This window comes from Dendrobates tinctorius, unplaced genomic scaffold (genome assembly GCF_039654945.1).
Source record: "Dendrobates tinctorius isolate UK_male_01 unplaced genomic scaffold, ASM3965494v1 ptg000046l, whole genome shotgun sequence".
In the NCBI taxonomy this organism is placed as follows: domain Eukaryota; kingdom Metazoa; phylum Chordata; class Amphibia; order Anura; family Dendrobatidae; genus Dendrobates; species Dendrobates tinctorius.
Genome location: NW_027361714.1, coordinates 27,151,151 through 27,176,019, shown reverse-complemented (window position 1 = coordinate 27,176,019; position 24,869 = coordinate 27,151,151). Strand labels below are relative to the sequence as shown.

The 24,869-nt window shown below is 46.1% G+C and overlaps 1 protein-coding gene across 7 annotated transcripts in view; it reads left to right on the top strand.

The window, feature by feature from the left end:
* ECHDC1 (ethylmalonyl-CoA decarboxylase 1) overlaps positions 1-24,869 on the top strand; it is a 180,750-nt gene that overhangs the window by 109,000 nt on the left and 46,881 nt on the right. For 2 of the 7 annotated variants that reach the window (XM_073575775.1, XM_073575776.1), the window contains exons 2-3: positions 14,463-14,605; positions 14,732-14,784. In XM_073575775.1, coding sequence (XP_073431876.1) covers positions 14,463-14,605; positions 14,732-14,784 — 196 coding nt within the window. Of the gene's footprint in view, positions 1-6,802; positions 6,985-9,482; positions 9,555-9,954; positions 10,171-14,462; positions 14,606-14,731; positions 14,785-24,869 lie in introns of those variants that run through there. The other 5 variants (XM_073575771.1, XM_073575772.1, XM_073575773.1 and 2 more) reach the window with 5 other exon arrangements.

Sequence of the window (24,869 nt, the reverse complement as noted above, 5' to 3'; positions counted from 1 at the left end):
GGAGACAGCCACAAGGTGTTGCCCGGCACTCCCCGACGCGCGTTTCGGAACCAGCGTCCTTCGTCCTGACAAAGGACGCTGGTTCCGAAATGCGCGTCGGGGAGTGCCGGGCAACGCCTTGTGGCTGTCTCCACATTACGGGTATGTTACATTCACATTGGCTCACATAGTTTGAGCATCATTACATGGTCACACACTGTGTTATAGGTCTATTCACTACTATGGCATATGATTAATATGGATTTATATACTAGTTTATAACCCAATTGTGGATAGAATTATTCTGCTGTGGTATGTGGTAATTTGATATATTTTCTAGTTTATACATTGTTTATATTTTATACACTAAATCCTTTATTGACATCTGTGTGTGATATGGAGATATATTATATCATATTGTGATACATTTTATCAGACAGTCCGTATGAATGATCATATATTTGTATATTGTGATTGTAAAAAATTTTTTTGGTTTGCCATTGGCACTTGCTTTTACACTATTTTATGATTGCCTGAATTGAATTAATTAAAGAATAAAAAATTTGTTTTTAATATATATTCCAGTCCCATTGTCTTTCTATTTTTGATTGTCCATACATAGTGGTTTGTTTCTATTACAGCACTGAATGGTTTCCATTCAAATTTATGACATACAAGGAATAATTTAATATGTACATTATTTTGATTTCATTATTGTCATTATAGGAAGATTGATACAATATTTTATTATTTTCCTATTGTGGTGTCTATTTTGTCACTAATCAACAAACCATGCATTCAGAAGCAAGATCTTCGCCAAACCACACCTTTTTCAGGTCTGTTGTGGAGCGCATGGAAACGCTGTCTCCTGCCCAGCAGATGCATGTAATGCATTCATGCCACGCTGCTCTCCAGCAAGTTACCTCCCAACCTCCTCCTCCCACCACAGTAGTTCCTCCACCTGCACCCCCTCCAGCCACTTTCCATCCTCCCCCTCCTATTACATCTACACCCCCTCCAGCCACTTTCCATCCTCCCCCTCCTATTACATCTACACCCCCTCCAGCCACTTTCCATCCTCCCCCTCCTATTACATACCATCCACCTCCCCAGCACCATCCACCTCCCCAGCACCATCCACCTCCCCAGCACCAGCAACCTCCCCAGCACCAGCAACCTCCCCAGCACCAGCAACCTCCCCAGTACCAGCAACCTCCCCAGTACCAGCAACCTCCCCAGTACCAGCAACCTCCCCAGTACCTGCAAACTCCCCAGTACCAGCAACCTCCCCAGTACCAGACATCTCCCCACTTCCAGCAACCTGCCCCGTACCAGACATCTCTCCACTTCCAGCAACCTGCCCCGTACCAGACATCTCCCCACTTCCAGCAACCTGCCCCGTACCAGACATCTCCCCACTTCCAGCAACCTGCCCCGTACCAAACTCCTTCCCCATACAACTTGCCATCAACATCATCTGCTCCTACAGTCCCTGCCCAACCCTCCACTCCACCACCCACCACCTCTTCTGCTTCCCACATGTCCACCCATTCTGTAGTTTTTTCCACACCTTCACCTCTAACTGTTCCTTCCCCACCACGATCCCAGTCCTCTCTCCACACTCCCAGTGTCGAAGTGTCCCGCAGCCCCTCCAGCAGTATTTCCACCACACACTACACAGATTTATAATGTGTGTATTTAAATAAAAATGACCAGTTTTATGGTTTCAAAGCTTTATTAAACAAGTTTATTAAAATTTTAAAAAAGTTTACTAAAAAAAACATTTTTCAATAAAAGTTAAATTATTTTACACTGGTTGTCTGTCATTTCTTTCTGCGGCGAAAAAGGTTAAATACAGGGTATTTAAAAGGTGAAATGGTATTCAAAACTAGGTATATAACTGTGGGTAAATTTTAGCTTTTTGCCACAGTTGTGTTTGAAGCAAAGTATTTCACCTAAAAAGTTGTGTTTATTGTTGGTGATTTCATAACAATGTACACAACTTTTGTTAAAAGGTGAAATACTTTGCATAAAACACAACCAGGTACACACCTGTGGCCTAAAGCTAAAAATAGAGACCATGACAAGATAGCCAACTTTGGTTGGCAAAGGTATATACTGTTGGTACAGAAGGTACACAAGTTTGGTTGGGCACAAATCTTTCACACTCTGTCATCCTGCCAGTGTACTCTGCCTTGAGGTGACATAAAGTATAGTGCAAAATTGTCCCTCATTACTGAAACCGTCACAGAACTTCTAGTGGTAATGTCATGGTAATCTTGCAAGGTGGTTTCTTCTGAGGTGTCCTCAATGGAAATGGGTTCCTTGCAGATAACAAAATTGTGGAGTACCACGCACGCTTTGATCACCTCGTCCACAGTTTCTGTCTTGAGGTTGATCGCAGTCAATAGGACCCGCCATTTGGCTGTCAGAATACCAAAGGTACATTCAACCATTCTTCTTGCTCTTGTGAGGCGGTAATTAAAAATGCGTTTTGGTCTTGTCAATCCTCTGCTAGAGTACGGTTTCAAAAGGTGTTCTGACAGCTGGAAGGCTTCATCCCCTACACAGACAAATGGCATAGGTGGACCAGATGTTTGCGGCAGCGGTCTAGGTGGTGGGAACTGGAAGGTGTTTCCATACAGTTTACGCCCCATGGCAGACAGTTTGAAAACTTGAGAGTCATTGGAGCGGCCATAGGCCCCAATATCAACCGCAATAAATTTGTATTCCGCGTCAGCGATGGCCATGAGGACAATTGAAAAATATTTCTTGTAATTGAAATATTCCGATCCCGATCCAGCTGGCTTTACAATGCGGATATGTTTCCCGTCCACAGCGCCCAAGCAGTTGGGAAACTGACATATCTGTTGAAACTTGTCAGCAATTTCAATCCACCTCTCTGTTGTGGGCTCTGGTAAAAACTCTTCAGCTAAGGAGTCCCACAGTGCACGGCATGTGTACTTCACTATTCCAGATATGGTGGAAAACCCGAGTCTGTACTGGAAATGCAGTGACGAAAGGGATTCTCCAGTTGCAAGAAATCTGTGGGGAATTAAAAAAAAATAAATTAGTTTTAAATCACAGCATTACATACCAAAACTGAGCTATAACACTTGGAGATACAAACTACCACCAACAAGATTGCAGTGAAAGTGTGCTCTGATGCGATCACATCCAATAAATGTGGCTTACCTTAAAGTCACCATCAGACGCTCTGCGGGTGAAACAGAGAAGCGGCAATAGGTGTCCGCTTTTCTTATGAGGTGTGCAATGCGCTCCACCAAGTAATCAAAATTCTCCATTTTCATCCTAACATATCCAAAAAATTTATCCGGGTTTCGTCGAAGGTCCATGCAGAGTGTAGAATAGACCCCACGCGTCATTCTCTTGGCTGTGATGGGGTGGATCCACAAACGTCGTCTACGATGCCTGATGCGCTGCTGTCTCGCTCTCTCCTTCTCCAGAACAATCACCCTCAAACGATTCGCCTCCGCTATAAAATCCGCCAAATTCTTCAAAATATTTCCAATGACAACATCCATCTTCGCCAGTAACTTGCTCTTCTCTCCAACCTGCACTTTCTCCTCTACAACCTGTCAAAGAAGGGCTGTAGGAACATGCTATATATAGTTTTCCAGTAGCCAATCCCATTCGGAAGGCCACAAGGGTCAATTTTAAAAACCGGATCCGGCGTAATCCGTCGAAAAACGGATAGAAAAACGGATGAACCGGATGAGACGGATCCGGTTTTGTCTGTCAAGAAAAAGACGGATCCGGCAGAAAACCGGATCCGTCACATCCGGTTTTACTAAACATTTGCCGGATCCGGCGTTCCGGCACGACGCCGGATCGTGCCTGACGCCGAAAACCTGAAGTGTGAAAGTAGCCTAAGCCAGTCATGTCATGTACGCCTGTCATGTAATGTAAGCCAGTCATGTAATGTAAGCCATTCATGTATGCCAGTCATGTAATGTAAGCCAGTCATGTCATGTAAGCCAGTCATGTCATGTAAGCCAGTCATGTCATGTAAGCCAGTCATGTACGCCAGTCATGTAATGTAAGCCAGTCATGTAATGTAAGCCAGTCATGTACGCCAGTCATGTAATGTAAGCCAGTCATGTACGCCAGTCATGTAAGCCAGTCATGTCATGTAAGCCAGTCATGTCATGTACGCCTGTCATGTACGCCAGTCATGTAATGTAAGCCAGTCATGTAATGTAAGCCAGTCATGTCATGTAAGCCAGTCATGTCATGTAAGCCAGTCATGTACGCCAGTCATGTAATGTAAGTCAGTCATGTAAGCCAGTCATGTCATGTAAGCCAGTCATGTCATGTAAGCCAGTCATGTCATGTACGCCAGTCATGTCATGTATGCCAGTCATGTAATGTAAGCCAGTCATGTACGCCAGTCATGTAAGCCAGTCATGTAATGTAAGGCTAGTTTCACACTTGCTTTTTTTTGCAGCGCGTTTTTCCCGCAAAAAAACGCATTGAAAAAACGCATACAAAAGCATACAACTGCTGCGTTTTTTTCAAGCATTTTTATGAGCATGCATGAAAAAAACGCAGCGTTTTTATGCGTTTGTATGCGTTTTTACCGCGTTTGCGTTTTTTTACAACATTAGGTGGCCCCTCACACTAACCCAAACCATGACTTTACTAACCCTAACCCTGACCCTAACCCTAACCCTAACCCTGACCCTAACCCTAACCCTAACCCTGACCCTAACCCTTAACCAAACCATACTTAACCCTAACCCAAACCCTAACTAACCCTAACCCTAACCCTAACCCTGACCCTAACCCTTAACCAAACCATACTTAACCCTAACCCAAACCCTAAACCCTAACTAACCCTGACCCTAACCCTAACCCTGACCCTAACCCTAACCCTAACCCTGACCCTAACCCTTAACCAAACCATACTTAACCCTGACCCTAACCCTAACCCTAACCCTGACCCTAACCCTAACCCTGACCCTAACCCTTAACCAAACCATACTTAACCCTAACCCTGACCCTAACCCTTAACCAAACCATACTTAACCCTAACCCTGACCCTAACCCTAACCCTAACCCTGACCCTAACCCTAACCCTAACCCTGACCCTAACCCTTAACCAAACCATACTTAACCCTAACCCTGACCCTGACCCTAACCCTAACCCTAACCCTGACCCTAACCCTTAACCAAACCATACTTAACCCTAACCCTAACCCTGACCCTAACCCTTAACCAAACCATACTTAACCCTAACCCTGACCCTAACCCCAACCCTAACCCTGACCCTGACCCTAACCCTAACCCTAAACCCCTTTAACTAACCCTAACTCTAACCCAAACCCCTAAATTCCATGGTTAACAAAAAAAAACGCATGTGCAAAAAAACGCATACATAAGCATGCCAATGCGCACATATGCGCACCCATAGGCTATAATGGCCATTTTTAGCGCAAAACGTGCGCATACGTGCGCATGCGCTTTTTTGCAGGGCCAAAAAATGCAACATGCTGCGTCTGGAAAATACAAACGCACACCCCAAAAAAACGCAGCGCATGAAAATCGCATACGTGCGCATGCCAGCGCGCAGGTATGCGCACCCATGTTAAATATAGGGGAAAAAACGCATGAGCACGTATGCGTTTTTTTCCAGCGCAAAAAAACGCAAATGTGAAACCAGCCTAAGCCAGTCATGTCATGTACGCCAGTCATGTAAGCCAGTCATGTAATGTAAGCCAGTCATGTAAGCCAGTCATGTAATGTAAGCCAGTCATGTCATGTACGCCAGTCATGTCATGTACGCCAGTCATGTCATGTACGCCAGTCATGTACGCCAGTCATGTAATGTAAGCCAGTCATGTCATGTACGCCAGTCATGTACGCCAGTCATGTAAGCCAGTCATGTACGACAATCATGTATGCCAGAAGTACGCCAGTCATGTGGGCCCATCATGAAAGACAGTCATGAAAGACAGACATGTATGCCAGTCATTTACGCCAGTCATGTATACGAATCATTTATGTCAGTCTTGTAAGCCAGTCATGTACGCAAGTCATGGAGGGCAGTCATTTACACCAGTCATGTAATCCAGTCATGGAGGGCACCAGTGAGCCTTATATAGAAGCTATATACACCTGTATACACCTGGAAGCCACCTATCGAAACTATATACAAGTATACACCCCTGGGAACACCTATATATGGTATATACCCCTATATACTCACCTGGGAGCCACCTATAGAAGCTATATACACACCTGGCAGTAGTCTACAAAAGCTATATACCCGTATACACACTTGGGAGTCAGCTATAGCAACGACCAAAGGGGCGGCAAATTTTTCGACCGCCCCGGGCGCCACAAACAGTTGCTACGCCACTGGAACAAGCCCATTCAGAGATTATATCTAGAGAAATGAAATAAAGATAATGCTCCTGGTAGGGTAAATGTACCAAGAGGAGCAGTCAGAAGAGACAGAGCCTGGACACAATGAAAATAATGTATGCTCGAACTAGTAGCAGGGTAAATATAGAAGATGTGAATAATCAACAGAGAAAATGCCGAAAGGGCATTAACCTGGAGATATACCCCCACGGGGCTAACAGAAATATACCTGCATGAGCATGGTGTACATGGCTAAAGGAAGGATTTGTCACAGGACTGCAGGATTGTGCTGAAGTGGGAAACAGCGATGAAATAAGAGCCCATGCTCATGCAGGTATATGTTTGTTAGCCCCTTCGGCATTTTCTTTGTTGATTATTCACATCTTCTGTATTTATCCTGCTACTAGTTCGAGCATACATTATATTCATTGTGTCCAGGCTCAGTCTCTTCTGACTGCTCCTCTTGGTACATTTACCCTACCAGGAGCATTATCTTTATTTTATTTCTCTAGATATAATTTCTGTAAGGGATTGTTCACATTATCTACGCCGCAAGACTACGGTAATTATCGTTATCTATTACATGGACATATGCTTCTATCGGTGGTGTTTGCAGAGGTACAATAATTTTTTGACTATACTGTGACACACAATTATTTTGCCTGTTATGATACTGACATACTTTTGCATAGTACCCATTTATGCACTCGCACTGTCAGACACCATGGTTTGGGGAACCTTTTCCTTTTGTTGTATTTTTAATTGGTTTCAGATGTATTTTATCTGGTGTTAGATGACCAGTAAAATCATTTTTTTATACATTATGAATTTTGTGAGTTTGCACTAATATTCAGGTAGCCTTTTCTTCCTTGCCCCATTTCATTCTTGTTCTACCTGATGTAGCACCTCACTGTCTTCACTTATTGTTCTGAATTGTGGTGCGCCCGACACTATATAGTTTCAAAAACTAAGGTCTTTGGCATCAACTCAACTCTCTGTGTTTGGAAGAAGAGAAATGCTGCCTATGACCCAAAGAACACAGTCCCCACTGTCAAGCATGGAGGTAGAAACATTAATGTTTTAGGGGTGTTTCTTTGCTAAGGGCACAGGACTACTTTGCCGCATCAATGGGAGAATGGATGGAGCCATGTACCATAAAATCCTGAGTGACTGGGTCATGGTTGGGTCTTTCAGCAAGACAATGACCCAAAACATACAGCCAAGGCAACAAAGGAGTGGCTCAAAAAGAAGCACATTAAGGTCATGGAGTGGCTTAGACAGTCTCCAGACCTTAATCCCATAGAAAACTTATGGAGGGAGTTGAAGCTCTGAGTTGCCAAGCGACAGCCTCAAAATCTTAATGATTTAGAGATGATTTGCAATGAGGAGTGGACCAAAACTCCTCTTGACATGTGCGCAAACCTCATCATGAACTACAAAAACGTCTGACTGCTGTGCTTGCCAACAAGGGTTTTGCCACCAAGTTATTAAGTCTTGTTTGCCAGAGAGATCAAATACTTATTTCTCACTGCAAAATGAAAATAATTTTCTATAATTTATGTAATGTGATGTTCTGTATTTTATTTTTGATATTGTTTCTCTCAAAGTTAAAATTAACCTACCCTTAAAATTATAGACTGTTCATGTATTTGTCAGTGGGCAAACTTACAAATTCAGTAAGGGATCAAATACTTATTTCCCCCACTGTAACTGCCAGTGATCTGCTGTTACTGCCCCTTTTCCACTGCCAGAATGAAATCTAAGTTTATTTTACAGTCATTGCTCCAACTCGATTTTGCCCCACCTCTCTGTCACTTTGCCTCTATTCAGTCACTGCTCCCACCCATTCATCAAGTGCTTAGTTTTATAGATTTGCGACATGGCAGAACTATGATGTGGTGCCTCTAGATTGGCCCTCTTCCAATTCGACTCTCCCATAAAAGGGTTGTATAGGACAAATTTCTCCTTTCTGCTTGGACATCAGCCAGTTAGTAAGTTGTCTATCTAGTGTTGCTGATTGTCTAGGAATGTTTATTGTTGTGTGCAGCTCTCTGGATCTTGGTGAGGTGTCTACCTACACCACCTAGCCTGTGCCTCGTATTGTAAAAATATCTTTCATTAAGGGGTTGTCCAGGATTGGGACAAAAGGTTGCAGTCACTCGTATGTTACTGCAGCTTGCCGAATCATGACCGTGTGGACGCTGCACTGACTCTTTGGATTCCCCTTACAATTGGTAATTTACATACTTGCAGTCACATGCCCACTAGACTCATTCAGCTTGTCTCAGTATTAATGAAATGAGAAAATTGAGAGAAGTAAGATGAGTCTTGATGGCACATGATGACTGCAAGTATGAAAATCACCTACATGTGGTCATTTGACTGCTCAGTCGCATCAAGAATATTGAGGAATCAAATCATGACCATGTGCTCTCTGCACGTTGCCACAATTTGGCAGTCTGCAGTCACATAAAGTGACTGCTGTTTTTTTCTCCAAGCCTGGACAATCCCTTTAACAGCAGATAAGATCTGTATTTCATTTAGATAAGGAAGGAAAGTCTATATACCAATGAGTATTATACAAGTAATGAAATAAAGTTCAACAGAAGGGCCATAAAAAGTCTACAAAAAAATCATAAACCTAATAGAAAACATCCAAAATTGGACGGTAACCCTAATTTCTGTTCTGTGACCAGTGTGAACGTGTGCTTACATGCTGCATGCACACTAGTTTATATTCCAGTTCATACCTTTAGTTGTTTTCCAGTCTGTTCACATCATGTGGATATAAAGGTGTGGCCTGCCTTTTCTTTGAGCTGGGCATTATATTCACGTGTTTTCCCGTGGTTGTGTGTCCACTAGTTGGGCCCAGTCCTTCTCAGCCCTTATCCATATGAAGACTAGAAGCAATGGGATGAAACTGAATGGGAGGAGACACAGATTAGATATTAGAAAAAACTTTTTGACAGTTAGAGTGATCAATGAGTGGAACAGGCTGCCACGAGAAGTGGTGAGTTCTCCTTCAATGGAAGTCTTCAAACAGAGGCTGGACAGACATCTGACTGGGATGATTTAGCGAATCCTGCTTTGAGCAGGGGGTTGGACCAGATGGCCCAGGAGGTCCCTTCCAACTCTACGATTCTATGATTCTATGATTCTATGATTCTATGCATGTCACTTGACAAAAGGTAAGGTTTTTAATATTAGAGCTAGGACTGCCCCAATTATGGTCACCGTGAAGTGGTGGGATGGCTTTTGCATTTTTTTTTTAATCAAAAACATGTTATCTAAGTACTGTTTATTATTTTCATGCACTATGATATTTATTTACTGCAGGGTATTTAATCGTTGTGCTTCCGTCTTTGTTTTTTTCTGTTTGGTGGTCACTGTGAACGTGCGCTTACATGCTGCATGCATACCAGTTTATATCCCAGTTCATACCTTTGTTTTTTTTTTACATGATTGGTATTGTCACATTCATAAGGTTTAGTGCCTAAGCAACACAGGGTTAATGTTTTTTGCTTAAAAAAATGACACGACTTCCATGATGTAAGTACCTTTTCAATTTTGAAAAATAAATCTTTCTAGACATGGTACTTTCCATATTCAGATATGTGATGAGGAGAAGAGAAGCGAGATGGTGTCTGTACAGGAGTCTATATAACAGTAACCATGACTTTAATGAAGCTGAAATAAAGAAGAAGCTGGCCCAGTACTCGGGAGGATCTGTTCTGCTCCGTAAAGGAGAAGACGGAATAGCAGAACTGTGCATGAATAATCCATCTCGGAAGAATGCAATTACAGGTACCTTTATCCACATCAACCCTAGTAACTTGTCAGCGATTGCAATGAGAATTGAACATGATGCCTTAATCACTTCTCAGAAATATGCATGTGTCTGTACTGTATATTCTATGTAGCCTCTCTCTGTCCCTTTATGGACACTATATGGACACAACTATTGGGATACCTACAGGACCTTTTATGACCTCCCAGTCTAAATCCATAGGCATTAACCCTTTCACCTACCAAGCAATTTTTCCATTTTTTCTGCCGGCATGTGTTAAATGCTGTTGTCAGAGATTGTACAATACAAAATAAAATTGTGGTACCGTGTTAGCCAGAAAAATAGATGTAAATTCTTTTGTCCCCCCAAAAAATTGAGAAAAGTATTCAAGGTGTGATACCTTTATTGGCTAACCAGAGAAATTATATTTGCAAGCAAGCTTTCAGGGCTCAAAAGGCCCCTTTATCAGGCTAGATTACAAGTGAATTACTGAGAAAAGATGGCAACATTTAAATAGGAATTACAACAGGACATGAGATGATGCTAGCTAGAGACAGGCCAAGGAAATCAAATTAAGGTCTTTGTTACACATGCAGATGAGGACCAAGTGTTCTATTAGAGATCTGAACACCTAAGAGATTGTCAGAGATTGATAGAGTTCATTTAATAAGTTAACAGGTGCGGCTGTTAAAGGCATGCGATGGCTGATTAAATCAGCCGTCATGTGCGGGGAAACATGCGTCCACATCAAAGGCAGGAACACTACTTTTGGGGTACATGTATGTCAAAGATCGTAAAAAGGGTTATTATGGAGTTGGTTCTGCCATTGCAGCTAAAACAGCTTCCACTCTTCTGGGAACGCTTTCTACAAGATTTTGGAGTGTGGCTGTGGGAATTTTTGCCCATTTATCCACAAGAACATTTGTGAGGTCAAACACTGATGTTTGATGAGGGGGCCGAGTTTGCAGTTTCTGTTCTTGTTCATCCCAAAGGTGTTGGATGAGGCTGAGTTCAGGCCTCTCTGTGGACTTGTCGTGTTCTTCCATACCAAACTCACTCAACCATGGACCTTGCTTTGTGCACTTGGACTGTCGCGGGGTTTCTCAAACAGAGAGGAGCCAGAAGACTGCGGCGTCTGATTGCTCCTACTCCTGTGCTTAGAAGAAGCACTTCTTCATTTTAATGGTGTTTATTCCTTTTGGCAAAACAGGGGTTAATTGGCTATATTGGAAAACTCTGAGTGCTTAGCTGAGCTCAGTTATCCACTCCTGTTCCCTTTATAATCTGCCTCCAGATTCAAATCCATGTCAGAGCTAGCATTTGCTGGAGGAAAGGAGTTCATATGAGGAGTTTTCTGACTGTTGTATGGTTTGTAAGTGTGGTAATTCCCTTCCCTCCTCTACTTTGGTTTATTCCCCTTCCTCCACTCCCTGGTTCATTCCACTGTTATAAGTGAGTGAATGTTTTGTATGCCTGTTGTTTTCTGTTAACCCTCGTTTGTGTTGCCTTGTTTGTCCAGTTGGTGTACTGCAGTGCATGGTAGTGAACCTCATCCTTGGGTGGGGGAAGAGAACAGGCGGAGGGCTAACTCAGGAGATAAGGCAAGGGTGGCGGCCCCTGCATCTTCACTTTCAGAAGTATCCCTGGGAATAGGGTGAGCTAGGTCGCCCCCCTAGTGTCAGGGACAGGGAAGGAGTCCCTGGTCCTGGGTCACTCGACAGCTGTGTCGTGACAAGGGCACAATCATGCTGTAATTGGAAGGGGCTTCTACAAACTGTTCCCACAAAGACAAAGATGCAAGCATTCAATGGTCCAAAATATCATGGAATGCGGAAGCATTCAGATTTTTTTTTTCACTGAAACTAGACCACTTATAAACAACCCCATTGTATTATCCCTCCTCCACCAAAGTTTACAGTTTAATGTTCTGTTGACATTTGTCAAATCCAGGTCCGGCCATCAAGCAGAGAAGTGTGTCTCATCACTCCACATAATGTGTGTTGACTGCTCGAGAGATATATGCTTTACACCACTTTATCCATTGCTTTGCGTTGTGCTTGGTGATGTAAGGCTTGCATGCATTTGCAAAGCCATGATTTTCATTCCATAAAGGTCCCGATGCTGAGGTTAATTCCATAGGAGGTTTGGAGCACTGCAGTTATTGAGTCAGCAGAAAGTAGGGCATTGGTGAATTTTATGTACTGTGAGCCTCAACACTCAGCGACCTTGCGCTTTAATTTTGCATGGTCTGGTATTTTTCAATATTAATACTCACAATTGATCGTTAAATATTTAGCAGGGAAAAAATGTACAAACTGATCAATTCTTACAGCAATATCACCCTATTACAGTACGACCCTCATATTCCGAGAGCTCCATAGAATGACTTATTCTTTCACTAATGTAGTAAAGGCAGACTGCCTGATCAGGGACTGGATTTATACACCTGTGGCAATTGGACTGAATGACAAACCTGAATTCAATGTTGGTGCCCAGTGCATTGAACTGGCTGCTGTCTCCTATAGGATCAAGTTCCAGATGTCCCTAGTGGAAGCTGTGAAAGAAGAAGCAACCAGCTTTTGTCCTTGTGTGTCCCTAGTGCATAAAGTACATAAAGTAATCCACAATAGGCTTCTTGTATGTAGCTTCTTCCCAGAAAATGGCATAAATGTTTGAATGGTGATTATATCAGGAAGAGTGATTGGAGGACTTGCTGAGACATCCGAGAGGGGTCTGGTTAGAGTCCTGCTGTAACTATTGGGAGGAGCTGCTGTGACTTCTGTAGTATCTGGGCCTGCTTTGACCACTGACAAAGATCTAACAGCACAAATCAGAATCTCAATTTGCAGACACTGTGTTTTGGGGTACTTCCCCTAGTCCTCTTCCTCTCTGAAGAGACAATTTGCATATTTCCCAGAGGAGCATTGCGGCTTTAAGTCTCCTCATCTCGGCATACTTAGCATGTTAATCTCCTCAAGGAGAAATGATACTTCTTGGATATTGGTCAGACACCTCTCACATTTTGCAATGACAAGGGACAGTACCCCAAAACACAGTGCCTGCAAATTGAGATTCTGGTTTGGCTTTTATCCTTGTTAGGCGTCGGGTTCCTGCAGCGGCTCAGCAGGAATCCAGAGCCTCACATTCTGCGGTCTCTCATAGACTATCGACCACAGAGGAGATTGCTCAGCAGTCTCAGCGTCCCAGACGCTCTGCCCAGACCTGCTCTGTGGGTCTGGCTGTTGCTGCCACCTTTGGGTCAGCAATAGCTATGCAGGCTGCTTTGCAGCAAAACGCTCCAGAGGCTAAGTCCTCTCATCGCGCTACTGGGCATGCTCACGAGACGATCTCCCATTGGAGAACGGGAGTCACATGCTCAGGTCTTTCTCCTGATCTCATTGGTCCATCTCAGGGATCTGGAAGGTCCCGGAAGCGCACGGCTATAAAAGGTCCGCATGGCCGCTCTGCCATGCGCTAGTATAGTTTCTAGTTGCTACTGTGTGAATGATGATGGATGCATGAACCTGTGAATGACTCATTAAGATCCACTTCCTCTGATATTACGAGTGTGTATAGGGACTTAGGTTTAGAGTCTGCGCCAGCCAGTGGCAAGCTTCAAGCCTCTACAGCATCCTCCACAGTGCTAGCGTCCGACAGTGCGCCGCTATCGGGCATTGTTGATTAGCGGCAGTGTCTGTCGCCGTGCTGCAGTCTGCAGCTCCTCTTTGCGTCCGCAGTTGCGACGCCACACGCACGGGAGGTCTAGACAGACTCTGACCCTCTGCCTAGAGTTCAGCTCTTGTGACCTTATACCGTGCGTGCACTTCTCTGAGACCTGTGAGTCCAACAGGCTCAGCATTTATGTTAATACCTTAGGTGTCTCTGTGAAGCTCACAGAGTACGCTCAGCGCACCCCGGGTGACGTCCAACCCACGTGGAATAATACCGCCATATTTAGTGTTCGCCATTATTTAGCAGCAGTGTTATCACCTTCTGCACAGTGGACCCCGAGCGGCGAACGCACTTTATTATTTATTTAGTGCATTTTGCCGTTCCTAACATCTTGTCATGTGACAAGGCTTGTTAAAGGGTCGACATTGACTTTTAGGATTTCTACTTCCAAGAGGTGGCACTTGAGTTCTAGTCCTCTTCCTCTCTGAAGAGACAATTCGCATATTTCCCAGAGGAGCATTGAAGCGGATATCTAGAATTATGCATGTTTTTCACATTAGTATTTTTGTACAATTTTGGGGGGGAGTGCCAACACATAGATATGAATAATCTATTAATCTGTTACTCTGTATCTCAGGAACAATGATGTTAGAATTGGAAGAACGGATTAGTGATCTGGAAAACTGGAATGACGGGAAAGCTTTTGTCCTTTATGGTGCGGAGGCCACATTCTGTTCTGGTGCAGACTTGAATGCTGTTAATGCCATGTCCAGCCCAAAGGTAATGTCTGTACTAATAAAGTGTCTTTGAGAATTTATTGTTAGTGCTCATTTATTTTACTAGAATACTCATTCTTTCAGTAGCCTCAGTTATTTCCAAAACCATAATGATTTTCTGTATTAACAGGATGGGCTGATGATGTGTATGTATATGCAGAAGACACTGACAAGGCTGCAGAGGTACTTTCTTCCTTGTATTAGTCTGATATTTGTAGAATTGTCATAATGTACACATCTATAATGATGAGGCATATACATGTCTTGCCTTTTGCTGAATCAGTCTTGAGCCATGTGTAGAGATGCGTGGACCCCTGGATGTTTGGGTATGGCGGGTTTGGTCGAGCAGTTAAAAAAAAGTTTGGGTTCAGGTACCAGAGCAGTACCTGAACCTCATCCAGTGTTTGCCATGCTGTCATGAGCATGACAGCATGGCAAACACTGCTTCTGATTGGCAGTAAAATCATTACCGCCACAGCGCGGCACACACCGCTTCTCATCGACAGTAAAATCATTACCGCCAGACAGCCGTGGTTTGCACGCTGTCAAATGACAGTGTGAGCCCGCAACTGTGATCAGAGGTAAAAAGTTTACCTCCGGTAACTGGTGTCAGCTGATAGGACAACTACTCCCATTATCCAACGCCCACTGCTGCTAATAACAATACTGAGAGCAGGCAGCGGCTGACGGGAGTATTCATCAAGAGGCGCTCTAAATAAATAATTAAAAAAAAACGGCATGAGTTCCCCTATATTTTTTGATAACCAGCCAGGCAAAACTGATACCTGTGGGCTGCAATTCTTAGCTGTCAGCTTTAGCAAGGTTGTGTGATGACACCTAAGTTGTCACTAGTGCTGCCTAGTGGGTGCTATCAGGGGGCACATGAATGAGTGCAGGGAGTACAGGCAGAAGGCACACAGTGCACAAGGACCTGAGACTAGTGTAATGAGCACTAAGCAATCACGTAACCAGGGGGGAGAGCCACCGCACATTAGTGCAGGGAAGGACACTGAGCATGCAGAGCACAGGGCAAAGACAGTAAACGTGGTCAAGGAGAGCCGAGAGTCAGAAACCAGATGAACGCGCAGTACCTAGGGACAAGACAAAGAGTAGACGTGGACAAGCCAAGGGGGTCAGATAACCAGGAGAGACAGAGCCATACAAAAGCAGGATACAGAGGCAGAAGTCAGGGGACAAACCGAATCATACACAGCAAAGCACACAAGCACAGAGGCACATGTTTAAGGAAGAGTCACCTGGGTCAGCAACCACTAACCGAGTATACGGAAGTATCACCGACACTAAATGCAGGTACTGCCAACATTAAATAGCCGCCCCAATACCAAAGAGAGGCAGACTGAATTAACCCTGACCTTACCAGGATGGATGCAGAACCATCCTGTCCAGAGTCATGACAGTACCCCCTCTCAACGGGGGACCACCGGACCCCCAGGTTTCCTAGGAAACTTAGCATGAAAGAAGCACACCAGATGATTGGCATGAACCGATCAGGCAGGATCGGTCCTCGCGACCATACCCCTTCCAGTGCACAAGATACTGGAGGGAACGGCGGACCAACCGGGAATCCACGATTCGCTCCACCTTATACTCCTCCTGGCTATCCACCAATACATGCGGCGATGGACCCAATGATACTTCTTCCACAGCCCCCAATAGTATCAGCAGGGCCCTATGGAATACATTGGGGATCTTAAAAGACGCTGGAAGACGCAAACGAAACGCCACTGGTTTAATCACCTCCATGATCTCAAAAGGGCCAATAAATTTAGGCCCCAATTTAGCCAAAGGAACCTTAAGTTTAATGTTCCTGGTGGATAGCCACACTTTATCCCCAACCCTAAGGGTGGGTCCCACAGTTTGTCTCCTGTCTGCAAAAAAGCATAAATTTCCTCTGAGCATTCCCAATATCCTTTTGGACCTCTTGCCATAAATTCCCCAACTGCTGTACAGCAATATAAGCCCCCGTGCAACTGGAGTCCAGGCGAGAAAACTCCCCAAAGTGTTGATTAAACCCAAAGTTACAGAAGAAAGTGGAGTTACCTGTGGAGTGGTTAAGACAGTTATTAAACGCAAATTCTGCTAAAGGTAAGGCATCGGACCAGTCCTCTTGACTGGAAGTGGCAAGGCAGCGCAAAATCTGTTCTAATGACTGATTGGTCCGTTCGGTCTGATCATTGGACTCTGGATGGTAAGCAGACGAGAAGACAACTCAATACCCAACCTTTTACAAAATGCTCTCCAAAACCTGGACACAAACTGCTCGCCACGGTCAGACACCACATTCAAGGGCACACCATGCAAACGAACAACCTAGACAAGGTGTCAGCAGAGAGTAGTGCCACTATGGGTACAAAGTGTGCTTGCTTCGTGAACCTGTCCATCACCACCCAGACGACAGTATTACCCTTGGAGGGAGGAAGATTGGTGATAAAGTCCATGGACAGATGTGTTCATGGTCTATCAGGAACTGGCAAAGGCACAATTCTTTAACCGGCCGGTTATGAGAGCTCTTAGCGTGGGCACAAACTTCACAGAAGACACAAATATTCTAATATCAGATGTAAGTGAGGCCCACCAAAAAACCCTCACGATAGCCCCACTAGTGGCCGAAATCCCCGGATGTCCACTCAGCGCTGATTCATGGAACTGCTGGAGGACTTTGAGTTGAAGTTGGACCGGAACAAACAATTTTCCCACCGGTTTGGCCGGGGGGGCCTGGGACTGGGCTTCCCAAATCTCCCGTTCCAAACCTGCAGACACATCAGCCACCACCACCCCAGGTTGAAGAATGGAGGATGGAGGCTCGGGGGGATAAATTGGATCCAGACTCTGGGACAAGGCATCAGCCTTCATATTCTTAGATCTTGGATGAAAAGTGATAGAGAACTGGAAGCGGGGAAAAAAAAGTAACCACCTGACTAGCCAGGGGGTCAGCCTTTTAGCAGACTCAATATATGCCAGGTTCTTATGGTCATTATAGTAATGGGATGAACTGCCCCCTCTAAAAAATGCCTCCATTCTTTAAAGGCCAACTTAAACACAAGAAGTTCCCGATTACCCACGTCATAATTTCTTTCCACTGGGGGAAACTTCCTGGAGAAGAAGGCACAAGGTCTCAGAATGGTCAAGGTGGTGGGCCCCTGAGATAACACCGCACCTACCCTCACCTCTGAGGCGTCAACCTCCTCGACTAAAGGTTCCCATGGATCCGGTTGAACCAGAATCGGGGCAGTCATAAAACATTTTGTGAGTGTGACGAGTGTCAGCTTACGCTGAGTCGTTCTTCTTTGAAAGAGTGGACCCTCTGGGCCGTGGCACCCACCCACCTAGGGCGAGCTGACCTAATGAGAACCACCCCCTATACAGGGAGTGTCAGGGGCAAGACCAAGGGGGTGAGCCACCACGGCAGCTGGACCAGACGGCCGGCTCAGGGAAACAAGACAAGGCAAGAAGAGTCATTAATTCAAAGAAACTTCATTCAGGAAGACTTCAGGTACAACAGGTGCAAAACGTGAACACACAGAACATAAGACAAGGTGCGTGCAAGGGCACGCCGAGGTCCAAGACTTGAGGAACTCTTCAGGGTGCAACAGCAGCAAACGTGAACACACAGAGTTCGTGGAACAGGGTGCATGCAATGGCACGCCGAGGTCCAAGCATGGAACGTGCAGATGGTATGCGGTCATCGGACTCCGGACAACAGTCCACGATCAACCAGGGCATCAGGGTCTGTAGCTCAGAGGGTGATCGGCAGGATCCGGACATCCAGAAGTTAGCCAGGGTTCCATGCAAGGAAACGAGAGTTAGTGACATGGTGCATGTCAACGGACACACCAGGATCAGGTTCACAGGACAGAGACCTGCGCATGCCGAGGGGCATGCCAGGGACGGGTCAGGTTCACAGGACGGTGGCCTGCGCATGCCAAGGGGCATGCCAGGGAGAGGCACAGAGTACGGTGGCATCGGAATCCAAATGCTGGCATCGACCGACAGGGTCCAGGTATCTGGCTACGGACATGAGCTCCGGACATCAGGCCGCAGTCATCTAGGTCCGGACCTCTGGCAGCGGTCGGCAGGCTATGGAATCCGGCAGGCAAACTAGGGTCAGAGAAGAGGAAAAAGAGACAAAGGCTTTGTGCAAGAGTAGCACGAAAAGGCACAGTGCGAAAACCAGCGTGAGTGCAAGGGAGCACAGAGACCACGGCTGGGAGCACCGGCAGGTGGTACCGACGATGGCAGTTGCAAGCGGGCACGACTAGAGGCGGCACCCCTGCGGGGCCACGCAGCCAGACCACTATAGCACTGGACGGGGCACGGCTGGGGCACACAGGCGAGCACGGCTAGAGGTGGCACGGCTGAGGCACACCAGGCAGGCACAGGCGACCAGGCAGGTTCACGGAGGCACGAAGCCACAAGGCAGGGCTAGGCAAAGGGTACAGGACAGAGCCACATGCGAGACAGCATGGCAAAGCCTAGTACGAAATGTGCAAGGGCGCACAAAACATCAGGGACAATACAAAGAACGAGGTAGAGACCTGCGCATGCAAAGAGCATGCCAGGGACAGGGACAGTCTAGCAGCGGAGCGTAGGCCGAAGCCCAGAGCCGGGCCAAGGAAGGACCTTGGGACTAGACAGGGTACAGAGCGAGGCCTGCACGTGTAGAGACACACCAGGGAGAGGTTCAGAGCGGAGGCCTGCACATGTGAGGAGACACGTCAGGGAGAGGTTCAGAGCGGAGGCCTGAACGTGCAGAGACACGCCAGGGAGAGGTTCAGAGCGGAGGCCTGCACGTGTAGAGACACGCCAGGGACAGAGACAGAGGCAGGGTACCTGAAGCCACAAAGCAGAGCGAGACATGAAACAAGGAACAGAATCAGAGCAAACAAGGAATACAAGGCAAAGCAGAGCAGGGACAGAACATGGCACGAAGGATAAACACTAGACAAGACGAGACGGAATACGAGCACAGAGCGTGTGCAGAGATGCACGACAGAGCAGAGTGCAAGGGCACAGAATAGAGGGAGCGCCCCACAGACCTAGCAGCCATGCAGGGACACCACACAATACTCAGGCCCTGAGCATAGGAAGGGGCGGCCTGATATAGGGCATAGCACCTCTTCCAGGTCAGGACCAGGGGAGCACTTCCGGGTTCAGATCCACAGGATAACAGAGCGTAGTCACATGATCGGAGTTCCAGACATGACGAGACGACTGCAGAATCAGTGCTGAAACCTAGACAGGTCACATGATCAGAGTTCTAGACATGACGAGATGATTACCAAACCAGACAGTGCAGGATCCTAGGAAAGGTCACATGATCAGCGTTCCAGACATGATGAGATGATTGCAGAACCAGACAGTGCAGGATCCTAGGAAATGTCACATGATCAAGGTTCCAGACATGACGAGATGATTGCAGAACCAGACAGTGCAGGATCCAGACAGGGACACCTGATCAGAGATTCTAGACATGACGAGAAGATCACAGAAGACAGAGCAGAAATGCAGGCATCCCGCAGCTCAGACATGAGATGAGTGTGCACACTGCTCTAGGGAACGAGCAGGATAGCAGACAAGATATGCGCATGCACATCGTTCCAGAAGTTCTTGAGAAAAAACAGACAGGGCAGACATGACAGACATGGCGGACATGACAGTGAGAAACGCCACTACCACTGAGGCAGACCAGTTCTTAACGTCAGCCCCATTCGGTGTCAAGTCAGTGAGGGGCTTGACCCTTTAATAAACCTCTGCTAGTAACTGGCGAATCCAAGAAGGGCTGAAGGCCCTTCAGGTCCCCGGGTTGAACCCAATCAGCAATGGCCTGCACCTTTTTGGGATCCATACAAAACACCTCACTAGAGATAATGAACCCTGAGAAAGGCAGTTCCTGGGCGAAAAGTGAGCATTTCTCTAGCTTGGCAAACAGTTGGTTCTCCCTGAGTCTCTGAAGAACCACCCGAAGATGACCAATATGTGATTGCTTATCAAGTGAATAAACCAGAATGACATCCAAGTATATAACCACAAACCTCCCAATAAAATCAGAGAACACATGACTGGTGAAGTTTTAGAAAACCGCAGGGGCATTGGTCAGAGCAAACGGCATAACTAAATTTTCAAACAGCCCTTATGAGGTGAGAAATGCAGATTTCCACTCATCCCCCTCCCGCACCCAGATGGGTTGTATGCCCCTTGCAAATCTAATTTTGAAAACCATTTGACCCCGGACAATTGGTTACACAAATTGGGAATGAGTGGGAGGGGAAATGTTTCTTACAGCAATTTTATTTAGTTCCCGAAAATCAAAGCATGGACGGAGACCAACGTCAATTTTTTTTTTACAAAAAAAAAATCTGCAGCAACAGGAGACACGGAAGGACGGATATGCCCCTTGCGGAGACTCTCGGATATGTACTCATTCATGGCGACCCACTCAAGACCAGAAAGGTTAAACAATCGGGCCTTAGGTAATTTAGCCCTAGGAATTGGGTCAATGGCACAATCAAAAAGACGGTGCGGTGGTAACCTCTCGGCCTGACTTTCGGAGAACATGTCCTTGAAGTCCTTCAGGTACTCCAGAATATCCTCCAGACCGACAGACGATACAGACACAGAATTGAGACATTTGTTTTCACAGTTGGACCCCATTTAACAATTTCCCGGGCCTCCCAGTCAATGACCGGATTATGACATTGCAGCCAAGGAAACCCCAAGACCAAACCAGCAGGGAAGTTGTCCAGAACTAAACAGACTGTCTGCTCCAAATGAACAGACCCCACCTTAAGGATGAACTCTTTAGTAACAGGTGGGATCACGTCCTTGGTGAACATGGTTGAGTCAATAGCCACCACTCTCATGGGTTTGTCCAACCTGACTGTCCCTATCTCACAGTGGGCCACCAACCTCGAGTCAATCAAGTTCACTGAAGACCCGCAATCCATAACAGCAGAAGAGGAAAAAAAACAATTGTTCACACCTGCTTCCACTTTTAACAATAGTTTGAAGGCTGATAAAAAGGACTTGTGGGTTTGGATAGCCTCCTCGGCAGTTACCCAGACCTAGTTGTTTCCCAAGACCTTGGAATCCGGGGGCAGGAGGAACAGTCCTTTATCCAAAGACCCGGCTCTCCACAATAGAAGCAGAGTTGTTTCTCTCTGCGACGTCTCCTCTCCTTTTCCTTTATGGAGACAGCCCCCACCTCCATGGGCTCAACCGGCGCCGAAGACTGACTTCACTGGCAGCTAGGGAGCATCCTTTTGCACAACACCTCTTTCTCTCAGCCTGCGGTCCATATGGACGGCCTGGGTCATAGCTTCCTCCAGAGAGTTGAGCAGTGGGTGCAGGGCCAAGGCATCCTTTAGATGCTTGGAGAGATCCCGTCAGAATAGCCCCCTGAGTGCCGAGTCGTTCAAGGAAACTTCGGGTGCCCATCACCTGTACTCGGAACAGTACCACTCAGCAGAGTGCATCGTATATAAGACCCAAGGCCTCAAAGAACCGATCCACAGACATTCTCTCATAAGAGGTAGGGGATAGGGATAAAGGCCAGAATTGCGGCCCCTCACATAACAGGGAAATAGCTATCCCCACCCTTTGGCTCTCATCACCCGAGGACGCAGAGAAAAAAGTAATTTACAGCTCTCTTTAAATACCTAGAATTTTTTCTTATCCCCAGAAAAAGTATCCGGAAGTTTGACAGAGGTTTTAGGAGAGGATAAGGACACGTCAGACATTGTACCCTCCCCATTGCAGGACGAGGAAGAGGCACCCTGAACAGCATTAAGAGTATCCGCCAATTCCCTCTGTACCTGTTGGTGAGAAGCAACCGGTGCTCTTTGCTCAACAGATAGGTTCTGCTTCATCTTGGTCAGGCTAGATACCTGATCTGACAGAGCACGTAGCTGGTTCATAAAAAAACACACACACGAAAAAACCCCTGAAAAATTGTATGGCTTGGAGATAATGTGATAACACCTAAGGTAATTATGCAAATTGTCTCTTCAGAGAGGAAGAGGACTAGAACTCTAGTGCCACCTATTGGAGGTAGCAATCCTAAAAGTCAATGTTGACCCTTTAACGAGCCTAATTACATGACTTAGGATAAACGCCAAACCAGAATCTCCATTTGCAGACACTGTGTTTCGGGGTACTGCCCCTCATCAGTGCAAAGTGGGAGATCTGGTTTTGCTGTGAGAGATCTCCCACTTTGCCCTGATGAGGGTCAGTACCCCGAAACACAGTGTCTGCAAATGGAGATTCTGGTTTGGCTTTTATCCTAAGTCATGTAATTAGGCTCGTTAAACGGTCAACATTGACTTTTAGGATTGCTACCTCCAATAGGTGGCACTAGAGTTCTAGTCCTCTTCCTCTCTGAAGAGACAATTTGCATAATTAGCATATTTCCCAGAGGAGCATTGCGGCTTTAAGTCTCCTCACCTCGACATGCTTAGCATGTCATTCTCCGCAAGGAGAAATGATACTTCTTGAACCCCTAAGGTGTCACTGACGCTGCCTAGGGGGTGCTTATCAGAGGGTGCATGAATGAGCGCAGGGAGAGCAGGCAGAAGGCACGCAGTGCACAAGGACCTGAGACTAGTTTAATGAGCACAGAACTTGACACTAAGCAATCACGTGACCAGGGGGGCAGAACCACCACACTTGAGTGCAGGGAAGGTCACGGATAAATGCATGCAGAGCACAGGGCAAAGACAGTAAACGTGGTCAAGGAGAGCCAAGAGTCAGAAACCAGACGAACGCACAGTACCTAGGGACAAAACAAAGAGTAAACGGGGACAAGCCAAGGGGGTCAGATAACCAAGAGAGACAGAGCGGTACAAAAGCAGGATACAGAGGCAGAAGTCAGGGGACAAACCGAATCATACACAGCAAGGAACACAAGCACAGAGGCACATGTTTAAGGACGAGTCACCTGGATCAGCAACCACTAACCGAGTATACGCCTACATTAAATAGACACCCCAAAACCAAAGAGAGGCAGACTGAATTAACCATGACCTGACCAGCATGGAGGCGGAACCATCCTGTCCAGAGTCATGACAGGTTGGTTACCAAGAATAGAGGGATCCCCACTCTGTTTTTTTATTTAAATAATTTTAAAAAACGATGTTTTTGACAACCAGCCAGGCTAAGGTAGACAACTGGGGGCTGGTATTCTCAGGCTGGTAAGGGGCCATGCAGAGATGTAGCTAGGTTTTCTGGCACCCGACGCAAGAATTCAGTTTGGCACCCGCACCCCCACCCCCAGCACATATGCAATTTGCACACTTATTCATGTACCAACTTGCTACTCTCTCTAATGCTCTCAATGTTCAGTGAAAACCTGAGAGAAGCAGGAAGAGAAGCTTGTTACCACAGGACCATAAGTATAAGAATCGCATATGAGTGAAGTGTCCATGTGATGACTGCTGGAACCTGCAGAGCTGAATCCTGACAGTGTATTGAATCCTGACATTGCAGGCTTCTGAAATCTCACAACGAATGCACTACACACTTTTAGGATTCTCTCTTGCCAGTGACAAGAGTGGATGGTCATGTCAGCACAAACATTTGAGTTGTATACTTCTGGCCATATTCCGACTAGACATGCCCGGCCTCACTTAGTTCATTTTAATTGAGTGAGGCCACACATGTCTAGTCAGCACATGACTGCATGTATGTAAATCGCCGGCACTAGAGAATCCTAACGGCGTGTAGTGAGCACTGTGAGAATTCAGAAGTCTGCAGTCACATTGAATGACTGCAGACTCAACACAAACCTGGGCAACCCCTTTAATGCTCCTAACTGTCAGAGACACCGGACTGAACTTGCTCACTGAGCCAGTGCGCGTGTCCTGAGTAAAGCGAACAGTGCTCAAAGCTACCTGTGGAGCGGGCAGCAACCGAATAGATGCGTACTTCAGAGCTGCAGGACCTGAAGCACGTGACTGCTGGGGGCGTGGCCTAAACTCCACAGAGCTAGGAGCTGCAAGACAATTCCTAGCAGAGTAACTGCGAGACAAAGTTACCAAGGGGAATAGACAGTGAGAATAGTCAGGACGTAGCCAATGAGTCACACACAGAGATAGCTGTAGGGTACCAAAGGGGGCGAGCAGAGAGTAGTCAGGTCACATGCAATGAGTCATACACAGATAGTGGCAAGGTACAAGAGGGGCGAGCAGAGAGTAGTCAGGTCACATGCAATGAGTCATACACAGATAATAACGCAGTACAAAATCAACAGGCAA